The sequence below is a fragment of the Chiloscyllium punctatum genome, chromosome 15, assembly GCF_047496795.1.
Source record: "Chiloscyllium punctatum isolate Juve2018m chromosome 15, sChiPun1.3, whole genome shotgun sequence".
Classification (NCBI taxonomy): Eukaryota; Metazoa; Chordata; class Chondrichthyes; order Orectolobiformes; family Hemiscylliidae; genus Chiloscyllium; species Chiloscyllium punctatum.
In genome coordinates this window covers 55047354-55065715 of record NC_092753.1, presented here as the reverse complement: position 1 = coordinate 55065715, position 18362 = coordinate 55047354, and the positions used below count along the sequence as shown (strand labels likewise).

Below are 18362 nucleotides of genomic sequence, written 5' to 3'. Positions count from 1 at the left end.
CCTCATGTTTCTGGACAAGGCCAACTAATGTTTCGGTCAGAAATATTGGCACATCAGGCAACACATTTCAATAAATGCAGAACTCTGGATATTGAAACTACAATGCAACAAACAAAGCTTAGCCAAATAAAGTACCCACATGGGAATTATAAAAGGTTCCCAATCAGAAGTGGAAGTGGCAGGACAGAAAGAGAACCCAGAGGGAGGAAGGAAAGCAGGTGGTGGGAAGCGCCTGCAGAATTGGACTCTCTCAAAAGGTGAGTCCGGCAAAACCTGCAGCCAAGAAACAAATCGGAGAAGTCACAAAAATAATACTCAAAGTAATGGAAGGGGTAACTTAGGGCCTGTACTATATTTTAGAACTTATTTACAATGTTTCTGAGAATATTTTTCCAGGTTAGATCCCCTTCCTTATGAGAAAATATAAGATTGTAGACCATGACCGAGGGGGGCTATAGCAGTGGATAATAAAATGACAAATTAGCAAGATTTGGGGCCAGCATCAAGCTAGAACACTTTATATTTGTTTACGGCATATGGCATGTCACTGGTCAACATTTATTGTCCATCCCTAACTGTACCCAAGAAGGAAATGGCAGGCCACCTGCTTGAACCAGGGCATTCCATGGTACGCAAGTACACCCAACATCACTAGGGAGTTTGAGTACCCAGTAACATAGTTCCAAGTCACGATGGTATGTAACTTGGAAGGAAACTTGCAGATGATGACATTTTCATATCTATGCTGCCCTCGTGCTTTTGGGTGGCGGAGATCATTTGGAAGGTAGGATCAAGTGGGTTGCTGAAGGGCATCTTCTGGATGATAGACAGTGGCAGCAATGTGTGTCAGTGGGTCACCTGGACAGGAAGCAGAACCTGAATCAGGAAGAGAGCACTGAGGGAAAGATCCTGCAAAAGACCAAGTACTGAACCGGATAACAGGTCTTAGCATCACTGCTGGGACTCAGCAAGGATTTCAATCAGGTACAAATTCAAAAGCAGCTTAAAATTGCGACAAGTACTGCACATTAGAAAATGAGCACACTACAACCAAAATTTAGGATCACGGCAAATGATTCTTCAATCAAATCATAAACATTTATCCCATTCTAGAACCAGGGCCAATCATTTATGCAACCTTTTCACATTTGTGATCAAACCTATCTATCTTTCCATGGTCTACAGCAGCATCATGCCATTTGCCACCAAATTTGTAAAAGATACACAAAAAAAATTTTAAACACAAGTAACTTTTAAAAATTATTTGCCTTGCCCATAAACATATCCAGTCTATTCTCTCTCTCTCCTCACTTCACAAGCAATAAATCCACCTCTAAGGCAATTATTTATTCCAGTAACAATGGGCAGCAATGCCACAGTAAACCAACACTTAACATGTCAGATCTCCAAAATGAAGATCATGTGCATAACCTAAGATTCCTCAAATGTCCCAGTTCAATTACAGAGTAACATAACTCTCGCTTTTGGCTTATATCAAGTCAATATACAACTATCAACCAAAATGGCCTACAGAGAAAGTAATCTAAATCAATCAATTTTAAGAACAAAAGCATATGTTCCAGAATCAGGTATTACCCAACAAATGTACTCAGTAAAGTACAGACAGGGATCTTTGATAACAAACAGCTGATTTTCAACTTCTTAATGCAGCTCACAACTTAGGCTCGATTTCAAATGTCTTCTCTGCTCCTCTATGACGGAACTTCAGAAAATCTAACACCTAAACAACTCTTATTTTTTCCAACTTCTTAAGAAGAAGGTTGAATAAGAAAGAGTAAGGGTGAGAATTAAAATTCAAAAAGACTAAAATTTGAAGGAGAAGCATATGAAGAAAAGGAGAAAGGAAAAGTTTTAGAACAGCTATCCATTCCATACAGCACGAAAGGGGAAAATGACCTGATATGCCCCTGCAATGAGGCTGTGGGATTTCTTTACATCTTCTATTAATAAATCCTTCTGAAAAAATAAAAAAACACAGGCCTGATGGTTTATGCTATCGCAAAAATCAACATATAAACCACGATACAAAAGCACAATTAAAAGAATGTACCTTTATAATCTCTCAAATCAGAATTCCGAAATTTAGAAACATCAGTTGTCTAGAGTACGAATGCAACTCCCATTATAGATCACTTGTACACTGTGAAGTTAATATTATGGCCTAAATAGTTCTTCATGAATTCCCAAACATTTCCAGGCACTACATTAAATAATCTTTGTCAAGTACAACAATACCTCTGATGTATTGAAGGTAATGCAGATAAAGGCAAGTTTCAATTAGTCTTATTTTTGGAGGATAGTATCAGACATTACCATCTCCCACCAAATAGCACATGCACATGGTAACTGGATCTACTTCTTACCTTCGCACACGTTCACCGTATTCAGAACTCACATAAATGCATTCCCTAATGTTAAAGAGTTACTTTGCAAACAAAAAATGACATTTTAAATTATCAAAATACTGTTTTGTTCCCTAATTTTGTCATTCTTCGGTCACCAACACACATTGGTGTTACTCAGGGTTAGACATTCATCTACAAATGCCCTAGTCCCAAACCTGGGTGAGATGCTGCAAAGCGTTTTGTAGAAGATAACACACTACTGACATTGCAAAGAAAATTGATCAAGTTGGTGAACAGATTGCCAAATCGAGCAGTTGCTTTGTCCTGGATGATGTAAAGATTTCCAATTGCTCTGGGAGCTGCACGCACATCCAAACAGATAATTCTTCATAATATACCATCAGATTCCTAACTAGCACCTTGTAAATAGTAGACAGGCAGTTGGCAGACACGTGGTGCAGGCTAGTTGTAGAATTTCTAGTCACTCACCTCTCATCTACTGTATTTAGATGACTGGTCAAGGACTACCACTGGGATGTTCTAACAAAGGTTTTAGTGTTATTCAATGTTAAGTGGACATGGTCAGATTCGCCCTTGTTGGAAATGGGTATTCCCTTGACTATGGACTGCAGCATTTCAAGACAACAGCTCATCAACTTCAAGGCCAACTAGGGGCCGGCAATAAATGCTGGTCAGCCTACGTCCCACAAGTGAATACAAAAAAACTTGGGTAACGAATGTTACTTGCCACAATTAGCCCAAATCTAAAACGTTGTTCAGAACTTGCTGCATACACGCACATGCTGCCTCAACAGAGGGAACCTCGATTATCTGAACAACACAGCAGGGAGTACTGTTCGGATAATCGAATGCCAGATAACACTGTGGTCAAGCGTTGGGAACTTGCTAATTTAATCGGATAGTCGAGGTTCCTCTGTATGTAGGGCGGCACAAATGGCGAACGTTAAGCAATCATCAGTGAATGTCACCATTTCTGACTTTAAATGGTAGAGGAAACACTGACGAAGCTACTAAAGATGCTTGAGCCTGAAACATTCTATGAAAGCACTCAGCGGTGATCATCTGTGAGTGAAACACCCACAATCATCTTTCTTTACACTGGGTATAATTCCAACCAGCTACGTCCTTTCGGTTTGGCCAATTCAGACAACAGTGGTTCTACGAAGGCACACGATGAACATTGAAGTTGGCCAGCAAGTTAATTCTGAGTCCCCACTACCAGTTTTCTTGCCAGCGGTGCAGGCCTCAGAGTCTAGTGCACAGCAGCAACATGCGGAACCAGAAGTCAATGCCACAACTGGCGTGCTAACACCAATCCCTGTGCACAGAACTTTGGAGCGGTTGCATTGGCTGGCAGCTGCACAGTCTAGAAAAAAGGTTGGTTCCCACTCTCAGAACTTCTCCCCAACTGGTGTTCACATGGAGACGTATGAATTTAGCAGCAGAGGTGGGGCTGAGTGATAAACAATAGCATTTTTCCTTCCCAATATTTGATTTGATGCCATTAGATATGAAATCTGGAGTTAATGATACAGCCTTCCCTGGGCTGATCCCTCCTATCTGTACACCAGTGTCCCACCAACTCAGGTGATAGGGGATGCTGGTGTCTGAGACATTGTCTGTAAGGTCCGATTCAGCAAATAAAACATCAGGTCATGGCTCTCCCAGTTTTGGCACAGGCCCTCCGCTATGAGCAAGGAGAACTTCTCCACATCAACAAGATTGGGTTTGCCCTTGTTGTGCCTGTGTAAAGATTGAGTGGTCTGACTAGTTAAGATTCTTTTCTTGTGCAGAGCCTTGGTGGAGCACTACAGCAGGCCCAAGACTGACATTTAATCAATTGGGCACATAAATTTAGTTGATTCGTTAAAACTGGAATCAGTAATAATAACTATGAACTAAACAGGGACACAAAACTAGTTAGTGTTTTTTTTAAGATCAACCTGTCCAGGAATATTATGACATACCTCTAGAGCAGGTGGACCTTGAACTCAAGCCTCCTAGCTCAGAGGTAGAGACTACCACAACACCACAAAAGAATCTTAAAGACCCAAAACTAGCTGTGCAAGAGTAGCATTTTATTTTTAGGTTTGATTAAGAAATAAATACTAATGGTCAAATCATTACCACGGGTCTTTTGTCTCAGCTTACTATTCAAAAAGACCCCTACAACTAAACAACCAACAGTTTAGATTTCCATGCTCCAGTCACTGGACTAGAAATTAACCCATAAACTTCTAATCTAAAAGACAAGAGCATGACCATTGCTAGCCACTTGCAGAATTTCAAATCAGGATTATTAGTTAAAGAAATTATTAATTGAACTAGACGCTTTTGTATTGAGTTATGACTGCTTCCTTCCAAGTAAAAACACATGCTACTTAGAAAAAGTTTCCATTCATCTCTATTAAAATGCCTGGATTTCATTCTTCAGTTGCTTCTGTTGAATACTCACTAAGCCATTGGACAAGTGCAAATAGAATAGGAATCTTTTCAGAAATACACGCACATAGAAATATTCCAAGAGATACTTAAATGAAGCAAAGATGGGAATATGCAAAAGAATTGCTTGGAGTAAGCACTAAATATTCTAAAGCTATCAGTATGATACTGTACATTGAGGAATTTTTACAAGCACTGGAAATATTGACAAAATTAAAATACAAAATATGTATGGTAAAACCAGATATTTTTCAGAAATCTGTGTAATCGCTCTGCAAAATTAAAAATGATAACTTTAAAATCTCTTATGAGTATACTCATGGTTTGAATCAAACTTATGGGCATGTTGCAATATTTTTAAGAGCTCTACTCAACAGTGACATAAAATAAATAGTTTCAGTTAGTTATAAGAGGCTACTTACAAAGATTAGAATTACACATTGATCATTAAGTTCCAAATATTGGACAATTCATTAATGATGGATGACTAGTCTACCTGGAGAAGTCCATTTGGGAAATCACTAAACAGAGTTTATTAATTGCAATAAATTTGTTTTGAACTTGAAGCTAGGTTTATTATGTAAAACTTCCAACAATGTTTTTTATTAAAATAAGCATTCCTCACAGCTACTGTTAAGACATGTACTCTCATCAGGGAGAGAAATTCCAAGGAATCATTTTGACACCATTCCTCAAATGCAAGTCTGAGCAACTATTTTGTTTTAACTCATCCATGAGACGTAGGTGTAACTATCAAAGCTAGCATTTACTGCTTATTCCTAAATTCTCAAGAAAGTCATGGTAAGTGATCTTGAATTACTGCAATTATTCAATGTAAGGAAAATTCTTGTCAAAATTGTAGAAGTCTTTCAGAACATTAACTCAGTGACAAAAGAAGGAACAGCAGAATGTTTCCAAGTCAGGGTGGCACATGATTTGAAGGGGAGCATCTTTGCCAACTGCATAACTAGCATCACAGTTACAGCTTCTATCCATTCCTCAACTGATATCTAAAGAGAATACACTTTCAAGTGGAGTCACTGGACGGTTTGGATTTAGGACTACTTTCATCATTCATTAAAAGATATGCATAACACCCCTAATACCACCTCAACTATGATTATCAATATGTTTAGTACAAATTCAAGATCAAAATTAGAGCATTATTTGGGACTACACAAACAGTCACTGTTTCCCAATTCAGAACACAAAACTAGGGGAATTCTGTATCCCAACACACCAGAAGATCTTTAATTTCTTGAAAACAAACCAGACAATAGTGGGTGCAATATAATGAACCACCAAAAAAATCTACCAAACAGAATTTGTTTTCAAAGTCAAATGCTTTAAACTAGACCTTAAATAGTGTCCAATCTACAAACCTGCCAACTTTGACTTACAGCTACCATTAGCAAGTAACTGTTCTTGTCTAGATTAACAGTAACTGTGTTGAATAATTAAAATTATCTAAAAACTACGAATTATATTATACCACGTTGCAGTTAAAAATGGCACTCAAAAGCTCAATCTCGAGTGTGGAAAAACCAGTCACAACTTTTTCAATAAGTATATAATAATAAATGACTAACGTCTAAGTAAAATCAAGACATTACAAAAACGTATTCGATTAACAAGAGTTTCTGTAAAATTTGAAGTAATGGAAGCCATTACAACTCGGCATGTTGGACAGTATTACAACTCTTACGTAAACTCGGGTTTATTTCGACCACCGATTAAAAACACGGACATGGAATTCGAAACGGGAAGAACATTTCAAGTATGCAATTAAAAACTGGAGAGACTAGACATATTAATGTTGAATACCTTTGCTAAGATTCGCTACGTACATAAAAAAAAACTAATAACCGATAAGTTAATTTTGAAGACATGTATCCTGCAGTATAGATCAGACTTCTGCAAATATCCATTCATAGATACACAAAGTTTTTCTGAAATACAGTATGGCCCCGTCATCACAGCAATTGAAACAGATCAGTGTGTATATGACTTAAAAGATGTATGTTTAATGCAATGTCACAAATTCTGGATATACGAGCCATAAATGTTTCAAATGTAACTGCTTGATGCTACAGGTTGAGCGAATCACTGTGTATTTTTCTTAAAAACACATAAACAACCCCATCAGCGAGCCTTTATTCTGGACCTAATTTCCTTCACATTGCACAGTGCTGAATACAGATCTGTTACTGACTAAATTGGCCCGAATTTCTTTTTTTTTTCGTTGCCTTCTACCAGTCACTCACTGTTTTTTCTCTATCCTCCCTATCCCGCCATCTTGGAGAGAAGCAGCCATTTTTAACGCGGAGCCGAAACTTCAACCCATACACAACACAAAACCCACAGTACAGAGGCTGCAGGTTACTGAGTAAGGCTGGGCACACAGAGGGGCGAGCGAAAAATGTAAACCACATACAAAAATGAAAAGACATGTCCTTTACATTTGACGATCAATAATTTACAAAATGTCTCTACTTCTTTGCACCGTTGCTTTTCAAGTTAGTATACACATATTATAGAGGAAAAAAACCCTAATTAAGACAAGCCTACCCTACGTGAAGTCGGAACGCTTCCACAAATCTTGCTTTATTGTTAGAGGACAGATAATGTATGACTCCTTCATTACTATAAAAGGTACTAAAATGCATAACAGTCCAGACCAAACACACTGATCTTTTTTCAGCTCTTACCTTTATTAACAAGGCCTTCGTTCTGGCGCCATCTTCATGAACCTTCAGAAATCCAAACACTCGGCTGTGCGATAGCGACAGACAGATGACATACGTTAAAATATGTTTTAATTTATGCATAAACACTAAAACTTAATCAAAAAGACAAGACAAAACTTGCAGAATTTTCTAACCTATCGAGAGTTGCAATAGAGTCTTTCTCCTGGGGCGTCAGAGTTGGAAAGTCATCCTCAATTTCACTCGGTTTTCCCGCCGCCATTTTCTTTTCCTCATCACCGAATGATACTCCACAGGATTTCATGGGCTTATAGACAGAGATGAAAAAAAATGTTTGCAATTTATTTTTGCTTTTCTTTATTATTGCCGTGGACTTTTTATTTTTTCACATCCTTCAAGCTCTTGCTTCCTTTCTAACATGCACCTACTGGAGTCCTTCTTTTGGGGGAGATAAAATTAAAACAGCATTGAAATTATATTAGAAAAAAAAGAGAAAAACTTCAAAGCAGAAAGTTGTAATTGTGTCACACCGAATCCACGCCGTAAGCGCACAAACAGCAAACCCACTCCCGACCAATGGACAGCGGCAATCCGCCCCACGTGCCTTTGTGTTGATTTACGTCAGCCCGTGCTGCGGGATCAACGGACGCGTGGATCAGCCCCTTCTGGCTGACGCGAGCCGCCATTGGCCGTCAGACGCGAACGCTTCGCCGGCTTTTGAGCGGGCGCCGGCGTTCTCCGCCTTTCCAATGGACAGCCTTAGCTGTCAATCATCCAGACCCTGAACACGTCAGCAAGGTTCGGGCTCGTCGCCCTATAAAAGGAATGTGCGCTGCGCATAACTTTATTTTTGCTCCATTTTAGGTGGGTGGTGGAAGTTAGGATGTGCGGTGTGTGGGTAATTTGGGTGTGTAAGCCAGGTTTTTGTTTTGATTATGGTGGTAGCTGTACCAGGAACGTTTCCCATTTTCTGACAATAACTTAAGAGGCCCCCGCGGTGTCAAAGTAATTTGCAGCCGAGAAAAGCGACGCGATCTGATTCCGTCCTTTCCCCGCTTTATAAAAGTCAATCAATGGTTGTAGTTCGGTGACTTTTCAAAATTTTTAACTATTCGCACTTTCAACTGTTTACATTAAACCAACCATGAGAGATGGTGCTGTACAAAATGGGATCCGCCGCAAGGGGAGTCGCCTTGTGGAATTGGAGAATTTCTGATGTTTCTCCTCACCCCACGCCCTCCTTTCGCTCCCAGCCTGTGGAGCGCCCGGGAATCGGCAATGTTCACGTAAAACATTGTCTTCCATTCCGAGATAAAGTTACCCTGTCGTTTGCTATTATGACCTCCATAAACCTGAAAAAAAAAACTTCAATTCAGGCAAAGTGAAAAGTCAAACGTATATTTCAAGCTGTAATTTTATGCCGTTTTGCCTTCCTCTTTCCTCCCTAACGTGGGAGGATAGCGATGGATTTGCTGTTTTATTTTCATGGGTCTTAGCCTTATGTTCCATTCTATTCAAGTGCAAATCAATGTAAAAGCAAATTCATGTAAGGCATTAAACATTTTTGCCATTGTATTTTTGACAATGTTAGGAATTAGTGCAGTTTAATTATTGTTTTCTTGCTTATATTTTGTATATAATGCAAAGCTTGAGCTTCTGGCTTTGAATACTTTGCCTCCATAAAGTGCATCTAGATCTTGAACGTTCTGTATTAATTGGTTTAGTTGTTTGTAAAGTATGCTTGTGTTCTAATGAGTCAGTTGGCACAGCCCAAAACAAGCCTCATTTCCAAAGGTTTCATCACCCTAGCAAAGCTGTACTGTTGCTGGTGGACTGTTTTAGTTGCCATTTTTCAGATAAGTTGTGCAAATACTCTTATTGCCTCGACAATGCATATGGACATTTATGGCCATATTCGGTAGAAGGTATTAAACCTCGGTATTTGGAATTTGATGATTATCACTAGTTCACGCCACTAAAATATTCAAGCTTTAATTTCTGCTGTTTATAGGACTTTGTGCATGTATTGGCAGTTGTTTTTTTTTATTACAATAGTAATTGTAGTTCAAACAACTTTAAAGGTTGGAAATATTCCTCAGATCAGGCAGCCTCCAATGATGGAAAGAAACAGCATTAAAACAATTCAAAATTATTTTGATAATTCAAAGCGGCAATTGGATAGGTACATGGATAGGTGCTTAAGCTTGGACAAATGTTCAGCACAACATCGTGGGCTGAAGGACCTGTTCTGTGCTGTATTGTTCTATGTTCTAACTGCTGGTGCTGGAAATCTGAAACCAAAACACAAACTGGACAAACTCAGAAGGGCTGGTAACATCTGTGGAGAGAAAGCAATTTTGACATATTGGGTCAGATGACCCTTCTTAAATACCTGGGAATGTGAAAATCATTTTGCATAAGTCAATGGTAATAGATGGCAAGAAGTATCTCAATAGCCATCCACTAAAACATCAGCAGGTTCAGGCAGTTATTAACTTGGTTTGTTTGTCATATGTATGGTTGTATCTTGCTTGGATGTTGCCAGTGAGAGAGATTCTTTGCTAGTAGGCTTGATCTTCCACTAACAGTGAGAATTGGGAGCTGTTGTGCATTATCACCCTTCAGTAGCATATTTCAAATCTACAAGCTCTATCACCTAGAAGGATTACAGCAGTAGTTTTATGGAAACAATTTAACCTGCACATTTCCTTCAAAGTCATGTAACACCCTTAGTACAGGCATAGGGATATGGTTTTTGCTATAATTGGGATAGAACCCTGGGTTTTCTTTCCTAACACCCAGGAAATGTACCTACGCCACATTGACTGAAAGCTGCTGTCATCACATTTTCATGGGTAATTGGGGACTGAATAATAAGTGCTAGTACCTACATCCTACAAAAGAATTTAAAAATCCTTAATTTGATTAGCTGTTCACTTTTGAAGTTTTGTTAGTGTATTTCAAAAAGAGAATGATGTTTCACTTAATTGGAACTTGTTTGGAGCTAAAGATAGAACAGGATTTTGGAAATCAGAAATAGTTTGAACAGGAACTTTTGAGTGATGTGAAGTATTTATTTAATTTGTTTGTGGGACATGGGCATCACTAGCTGATGAGAATTTGTTGCCTGTTCCTAGATGCCCTTGAGAACATTGTGATGAGCTGCCTTTTCTAACCGCTGCCGTCTGTGGTATAGATAGACTCATAATGCTCAAAGTTTGGGAGAAGATTTGTAGCTCAGGTGCTCGTTGTTGTGGTTATGTTCGCCGAGCTGGGAATTTGTCTTGCAAACGTTTCGTCCCCTGTCTAGGTGACATCCTCAGTGCTTGGGAGCCTCCTGTGAAGCGCTTCTGTGCTGTTTCTTCCGTCATTTATAGTGGCCTGTCTCTGCCGCTTCCGGTTGTCAGTTCGAGCTGTCTGCTGTAGTGGCCGGTATATTGGGTCCAGGTCGATGTGTTTGTTGATGGTCTGTGGATGAGTGCCATGCCTCTAGGAATTCCCTGGCTGTTCTCTGTTTGGCTTGCCCTATAATGGTAGTGTTGCCCCAGTCGAATTCATGTTGCTTGTCGTCTGTGTGTGTGGCAACTAAGGATAGCTGGTCGTGTCGTTTTGTGGCTAGTTGGTGTACAGAACCACAACAGACTCATAATGCTCTTAGGAAGGTAATTCCAGGATTGTGACCCAGTAACAGTGATATATCTCCAAGTCAGGATGATGAGCAGCTTGGTAGGGAACTTGCAGATGGTAGTGTTCCTATGTATTTGCAGCCCTTGTCCTTCTATATGCAAGTGGTTTTGGGTTAAGAAGGGACTGTCGAAGTATCTTTTGTGAATTTTTGCAGTGCGTCTTGCAGCTAGTACACACTGCTGTTTCTGAGCATCGCTGGTAGAGGAAGTGGATGCTTGTAAATGTGGTTCTGGATTAGCAGTTCAGGCAGCATCCGAGGAGCAGTAAAATCGACGATTCGGGCAAAAGTCCTTCATCAGGAATACAGGCAGAGAGACTGAAGGGTGGAGAGAGAAGTGAGAGGAGGGTGGGGGTCGGGAGAAAGTAGCATAGAGTACAATAAGTGAGTGGGGGAGGGGATGAAGGTGATAGGTCGGGGGGGGGAGTGGATAGGTGGAAAAGAAGATAGGCAGTAGGACAAGTCATGGGGACAGTGCTGAGCTGGAAGTTTGGAACTGGGGTGAGGTGGGGGAAGGGGAAATGAGGAAACTGTTGAAGTCCACATTGATGCCCTGGGGTTGAAGTGTTAGATTAGATTACTTAGTGTGGAAACAGGCCCTTCAGCCCAACAAGTCCACACCACCCCGCCGAAGCGCAACCCACCCATACCCCTACATTTACCCCTTACCTAACACTACGGGCAATTTAGCATGGCCAATTCACCTGACCTGCACATCTTTGGACTGTGGGAGGAAACCCACGCAGACACGGGGAGAACGTGCAAACTCCACAGTCAGTCGCCTGAGGTGGGAATTGAACCCGGGTCTCTGGCGGTGTGAGGCAGCAGTGCTAACCACTGTGCCACCGTGCCGCCAACTGTTCCGAGGCGGAAGATGAGGCATTCTTCCTCCAGGCATCTGGTAGTGAAGGAGGCCCAGGACCTTAATGTCCTTGGCAGAGTTGGAGGGGGAGTTGAAATGTTGGGCCACAGGGTGGTGTGGTTGATTGGTGCTGGTGTCCCGGAGATGTTCCCTAAAGCGCTCTGCTCGGAGGCATCCAGTCTCCCCAATGTAGAGGAAACCGCATTGGGAGCAACGGATACAATAAATGATATTGGTGGATGTGCAGGTAAAACTTTGATGGCTTGTAAATGTGGTGTCAATCAAGCAGGCTGTTTTGTCCTGGATTGTGTCAAGCTTGTGGTGTTGGAGCTGCACTCATCCAGGTAAGTGGGGAGTATTCCATCACATTCCTTTCTTGAATCCTATAGGTTGGTGGACAGGCAGTGAGGAATCAAAAGGCCAGTTAATTGTAGCAATATTCCTAGCCTCTGAACTGCTCTTGTAGCCATCGTGTATATAGGAGTTGGGAGGTCATGTTGCGACTATACAGGACATCGGTTAGGCACTATTGGAATACTGCATGCAGTTCTGGTCTCCCTGCTATCGGAAGAATGTTGTGAAACTTGAAAGGGGTTCAGAAAATATTTACAGAAATGTTTCCAGGGTTGGAGGATTTAAGCTATAGATCGAGGCCGATTGGACAGGAGCTGAAGGGTGACCATAGAGGGTTATAAAGTCATGAGGGGCATGGATCATCTAAACAGACAAGGTCTTTTCCCTGGGGTGGGGGAGTCGAAAACTAGAGGGCATAGGTTTAATGTGAGAGGGGAAAGATTTAAAAGAATCCAAGGGGCAACATTTTCATGCAGAGGGTGGTGCATGTGTGGAACGAACTGTCAGAGGAAGTGGTTAGGACTGGTCCAATTACAACATTTAAGAGGCATCTGGATGGGTATATGCATTGGAAGGTTTAGAGGGATATGGGCTAAGTGCTGGCAAATGGGGTTAGATTTATTTAGGATAACTCTTCAGCCTGGACAAGTTGGACCAAAGGATCTGTTTACGTACTGTATGCACAATCATAGAATACCTACCGTGTGGAAATAGGCCATTGACCCAACAAGTCCAACTGATTCTCTGAAGAGCATCCCACTCAGACCCAACCCCCCCAACCATGTAACCCTGCATTTCCCATGGCTAATCCACCTAACATATACATCCCTGCACATTGGCAATTTCTCTGTGACTATACGGGAAGTCTACTTTCTGGTCAATGTAAATGTGAGAATCAGTGATCGTATCATTGAATGTCAAGGGGTGATGGTTAGATTGTCTATTACTGGAGGTGTTGTATGCCTGACATTTGTGTGGCATAAATTTTACTTGCAACTTTTAAGCTCATGCCTACATATTGTCCAGATCTTGTTACATTTGAACATGGACTGCTTTAGTACCTGTGCTGAGCATTATGCAATCATCGGCAAACATCCCCACTTCTGACCTTTCGATGGAGTGAAAGTCATTGATGAGCAGCTGAAGATGCTTAGACCTGACACAACTTTGAGGAATTTCTGCAGAGAAATCCTGAAGCTGAGATATTTGACCACCATAACCATGTTTCTATGTGCTAGGTACGATTCTTCATGTGAACACTACAAATGTTTACTTTATAATATATTTACTAGAGCAGGTTTATGTTTACTGTTCCACACAGGAAACAGTCTATATTTGCCTTTTTAAATTCTTATTCTCTTTTAGTATTGTTCAACCTGTCCCTCTGATCAACTTTAACTCGCATTTAGATAGGGCTTCTTAATGAGGTAAAACACCCCAAGGAACAACAAGGAGCACTGTCAGATATAATTGTTACCCATTTCCCTCACATCTCTTGTAATGTTTTGGCCAACTCTAGGCCAATGTTACTGTTTGTTTCACAGACCTTCACCCTTTCTCCACCACTTTTCTGTCATAATCCATGTCAAAGCCCAGTTTCACTCCAATTTTAGCAGTATTTGTTTGTTATTAGTGGATTTTTTTTTTTAGCTTTTTGCTCCCATCAACCTTTATCCACCTCACCGAGTCTACTAATCAGTATGATGGGAAGGCAATGAACTACTGGCATTATCACTAGATTGCCAATGCAGAGACCCAGCTAATGTTCTGAGGACCTGGGTTCAAGTCCAGCCACAGCAGATTGTGCAATTTAAATTCAACAAAAGTCTGTAATTAAGAGTCTCATGCTGATCACATCCTTGATGAAACATTGTTGATTGTTGGACAAATATATCTGGTTCACTAATGCCCTGTAGGGAAGGAAAATGCTATCCTTAACCTGGTCTGGCCCTACATGTGACTCCAAACTGTCAGCAATATGGTTGACTCTTCTCGGCAATTAGGGATGGATAATAAATTCTGGTTGAGTCAGTGGTGGCCATATCCCATGAATGAACAAAAGAAAATCAGACATCTTTCTGCTAGTGCACTAATATATGTTACTTCACTGTCTTCCCAATTAGAAACAAAAACTAAAAGTAGTACAATCATTTTTGTAGTAAGTAACCAAATATTTTAGTTGAAGACCTGATGACATTACTTAATGACTATTCATGTCAAATTTATATACATTATAGATATGTGCAATTGTGACATTAGTAGGCAATATGGTAGGTTTACCAGCAAAATACATTGCTTTAGATAGCTAAAATATATGGTGCAATGAAGACATTTTTGGATAAAAGATGAAGCAACTGTAATGTTTCGGAAGTAGACTATTTTAAATCCAAGCCAAATGTTTTTAAGAATGTTTTAGATTCTCTTTTGAGTCTTAAGTTGGACCTGTTTAACCAAGAGTTAGTACAAAATTTACTTATAAACATTTGCCAACGGCACTTGAACAAAATGCAACCAAGCCAAATCTGTTCTGATTTTCCAAGGTCAACCTAACCTTTCGTTAATTCGTTCATAGGATTAGGGCATTTAGTGTCCGTCCCTAATTGCCCAGAAAGCAGTTTAGTGTCAACCAATTTGCTCTGGGTCTAGAATCACATGTAAACCAGACCGAGTGAGGATGGCAGTTTCCTTCCCTGAAGGACATTAGTCAACCAGATTGGTTTTTCCTGATAATGGACAATAGGTTCATATCATCAATAGATTCGTCATTCAGATGTTTATTGATTTCAAATTCCACCGTATACCATGGCAAGATTTGAATTTGGATCCCCAAAACATTCCAAGTGTCTCTGGATTAACAGTCCAGTGATAATACCATTAGGCCTTCACCTCTCACCAAGAGATTTGAGAAATGTTCCCCAAATCGTTTTGCAATTGCAATAGTGTAGCTTACTGGTGCTCCAAAAACAACAGTACTGTGACAAAGACAAGTTGGGTATAACAGCACACAAAATTGAGATATTCAAGATCTATTCTGGATTTAGAACATAGAACATTACAGTGCAGTACAGGCTCTTCAGCCCTTGATGTTGTGCTGACCTGTGGATCCAATTTCAAGCCCATCTATCCAACAGTTCTATTTTCATCCATATGTCTCTCCAATGACTATTTAAAGCTGGCGAGTCTACTACTGTTACAGGCAGTGCATTCCATGCCCCTACTATCTGAATAAGAAACTACCTCTGACCTGTCCTATATCTATCACCCCTCAGTTTAAAGCTTTGGCCTCTCGTGCTAGCCATCACCATCTGAGGAAAAAGGCTGTCATTGTCCACCCTATCTGACCATCTGATTATCTTGTATGTCTCAATTAAGTCACTTCTCAACCTTCTCTCTAATGAAAACAGCCTCAAGTCCCTCAGCCTTTCCTCATAAGATCTTCCCTCCATACCAGGCAACATCCTGGTAAATCTCCTCTGAATCTTTTCCAGAGCTTCCACATCTTTCCTATAATGCGGTGACCAGAACTGTACGCAATACTTAAAGTGCGGCCGCACCAGAGTTTTGTACAGCTGCAGCATGATCTCGTGGCTCTGAAACTCAATCCCTCTACCAATAAAAGCTAACGCACCATATGCCTTCTTAACGCTATCAACCTGGTTAACAACTTTCAGGGATCAATGTACATGGACACCAAGATCTTTCTACTCATCTACACTACCAAGAATCTTACCATTAGCCCAGCACTCTTTATTTCTGTTGTACCTTCCAAAGTGAATCACCTCACACTTTTCCACATTGAACTCCATTTGCCACCTCTCAGCCCAGTTCTGCAGCTTATCTACGTCCCCCTGTAACCTGCAACATCCTTCAGCACTATCCACAACTCCACCGAACTTAGTGCCATTCATAAAAGTATTAACCCATTCTTCTACACCCTCATCTAGGTCATTTATAAAAATGACAAACAGCAGTGACCTCAAAATAGATCCTTATGGTAGACCACTAGTAACTGAACTCTAGGATGAACGTTTCCCATCAACCATCACTCTCTGTCTTCTTTAAGCAAGCCAAAATCTGATCCAAACCAGTAAAACACCTTCAATCCCATGCCTCTGTGTTTTATGCAATAGCCTACCGTGTGAAACCTTATCAAACGCCTTACTGAAAACCATATATATATATATCGACCGCTTTACCTTCATTAACCCGTTTGTTCACCTCAAAGAACTCAATAAGGTTTGTGAGACATGATCTGCCTTTCACAAAACCATGTCGACTATCTTAATCAGCATATTCCTTTCTAGAGATTATAAATCCTATCTTTTATAACCTTTTCCAACACTTTACCCACACTGAAGTAAGGCTGACTGGTTTATAATTACCAGGGTTGTCTCTATTCTCCTTGAACAAGGGGACAACATTTGCTATCCTCCAGACTTCTGCCACTATTACTGTAGACAATGACGACATAAAAATCAAAGCCAAAGGCTCTGCAATCTTCCCCTGGCTTCCCAGAGAATCCTAGGATAAATCCCATCCAGTCCAGGCACTTTCCAGAATTGCTAACACCTCCTCCTTGCTAACATCAATCTCATCTAGTCTAGTAACCTGTATCTCAGTATTCTCCTCAACAACATTGTCTTTTTCCAGTGTGAATACTGATGAAAAATATTCACTTAGCACTTGCCCTATCTCCTCAGGCTCCATGCACAACTTCCCACCAATATCCCTGATTGGCCCTAATCTTTCTCTAGTCATTGTTTTATTTCTGACATACATATAGAATGCTTAAAGGTTTTCCTTGATTCTATCCACCAATGACTTCTCATATCCCCTCCTGGCTCTTAGCTCTCTCTTTAGGTCTTTCCTGGCAAGTTGTAACTCTCAAGCACCCTAACTGAGCCTTCACATCTCATCCTAACATAAGCCTTCTTCTTCCTCTTGACAAAAGATTCAACTTCTTTAGAAAACCATGGTTCCTTCACTCGACCACTTCCTCCCTGCCTGACAGGTACATGCTTGTCAAGCTCACGCAGTAGTTGGTCCTTGAATAAGCTCCACATTTCAATTGTGCCCATCCCCTGCAATTTCCTTCCCCATCTTATTCATCCTATATCTTGCCTAATGGCATCGTAATTGCCTTTCCCCCAGCAATAATTCTTGCCCTGCATTATATACCAATCCCTTTCCATCGCTAAAGTAAACATAATCGAATTGTGGTTATAAACATAACCAAAAGTGCTTACCTACCTCCAAATCTAACACCTGGCCTGGTTCATTACCCAGTACCAAATCCAAGGTGGCCTCACCTCTTGTTGGCTTGTCTATAAATTGTGTCAGGCAACCATCCTGCACACATTGGACAAAAACAGACTTATCTAAAGTACTCAAAGTATAGTATTTCCAGTCAATATTTGAAAAGTTAAAGTCCCCCATAACAACTATCCTCTTACTCTTGGTCCTATCTAGAATAATCTTTGCTATCTTTTCCTCTACATCTCTGGAACTATTCAGAGGCCTATAGAAAACTCACAACAGGGTGACCTCTACTGTTTTTAACCTCAGCCCATACTACCTCAGGAGACGAGTCCTAAAATGTCCTTCCTGCTGCAGTAATACTGTCCTTGACAAATAATGCCAAACCACTCCCCCTTTTACCATCTTCTCTATTCTTACTGAAACATCTAAATCAGGAACCTGCAACAACCATTCTTGTCCTTGCTCTATCCATATCTCCGAAATTACCACAACATGGAAATCCCAGGTATCAACCCATGCTGCAAGTTCACCCACCTTATTCTGGATGCTCCTGGCATCATTGATGCTCAAACCACCACATTTCACTGATTTAAAATTTCTAAAAGATTTGAGGGTTTATATTGGATTTTTTTGTGACCTTAGGATATTCTAAAGCACTTCACATCCAA

At 40.5% G+C, this 18362-nt stretch overlaps 1 protein-coding gene across 5 annotated transcripts in view; it reads right to left on the bottom strand.

The window, feature by feature from the left end:
- The window catches only part of kdm6a (lysine (K)-specific demethylase 6A), a 232939-nt gene extending 224835 nt beyond the window's left edge, over window positions 1–8104 (bottom strand). For all 5 annotated transcript variants that reach the window (XR_011962542.1, XR_011962543.1, XM_072585169.1 and 2 more), the window contains exons 1-2: window positions 7711–8104; window positions 7538–7601 (exon numbers count right to left, since the gene is read on the bottom strand). Coding sequence is in view for 3 of the 5 variants with exons in the window: in XM_072585169.1 (XP_072441270.1) it covers window positions 7538–7601; window positions 7711–7838 (192 nt within the window). In the remaining 2 variants the exon portion in view is untranslated. The remainder of the gene's footprint in view (window positions 1–7537; window positions 7602–7710) is intronic.
- Window positions 8105–18362: the final 10258 nt, after the last annotated feature.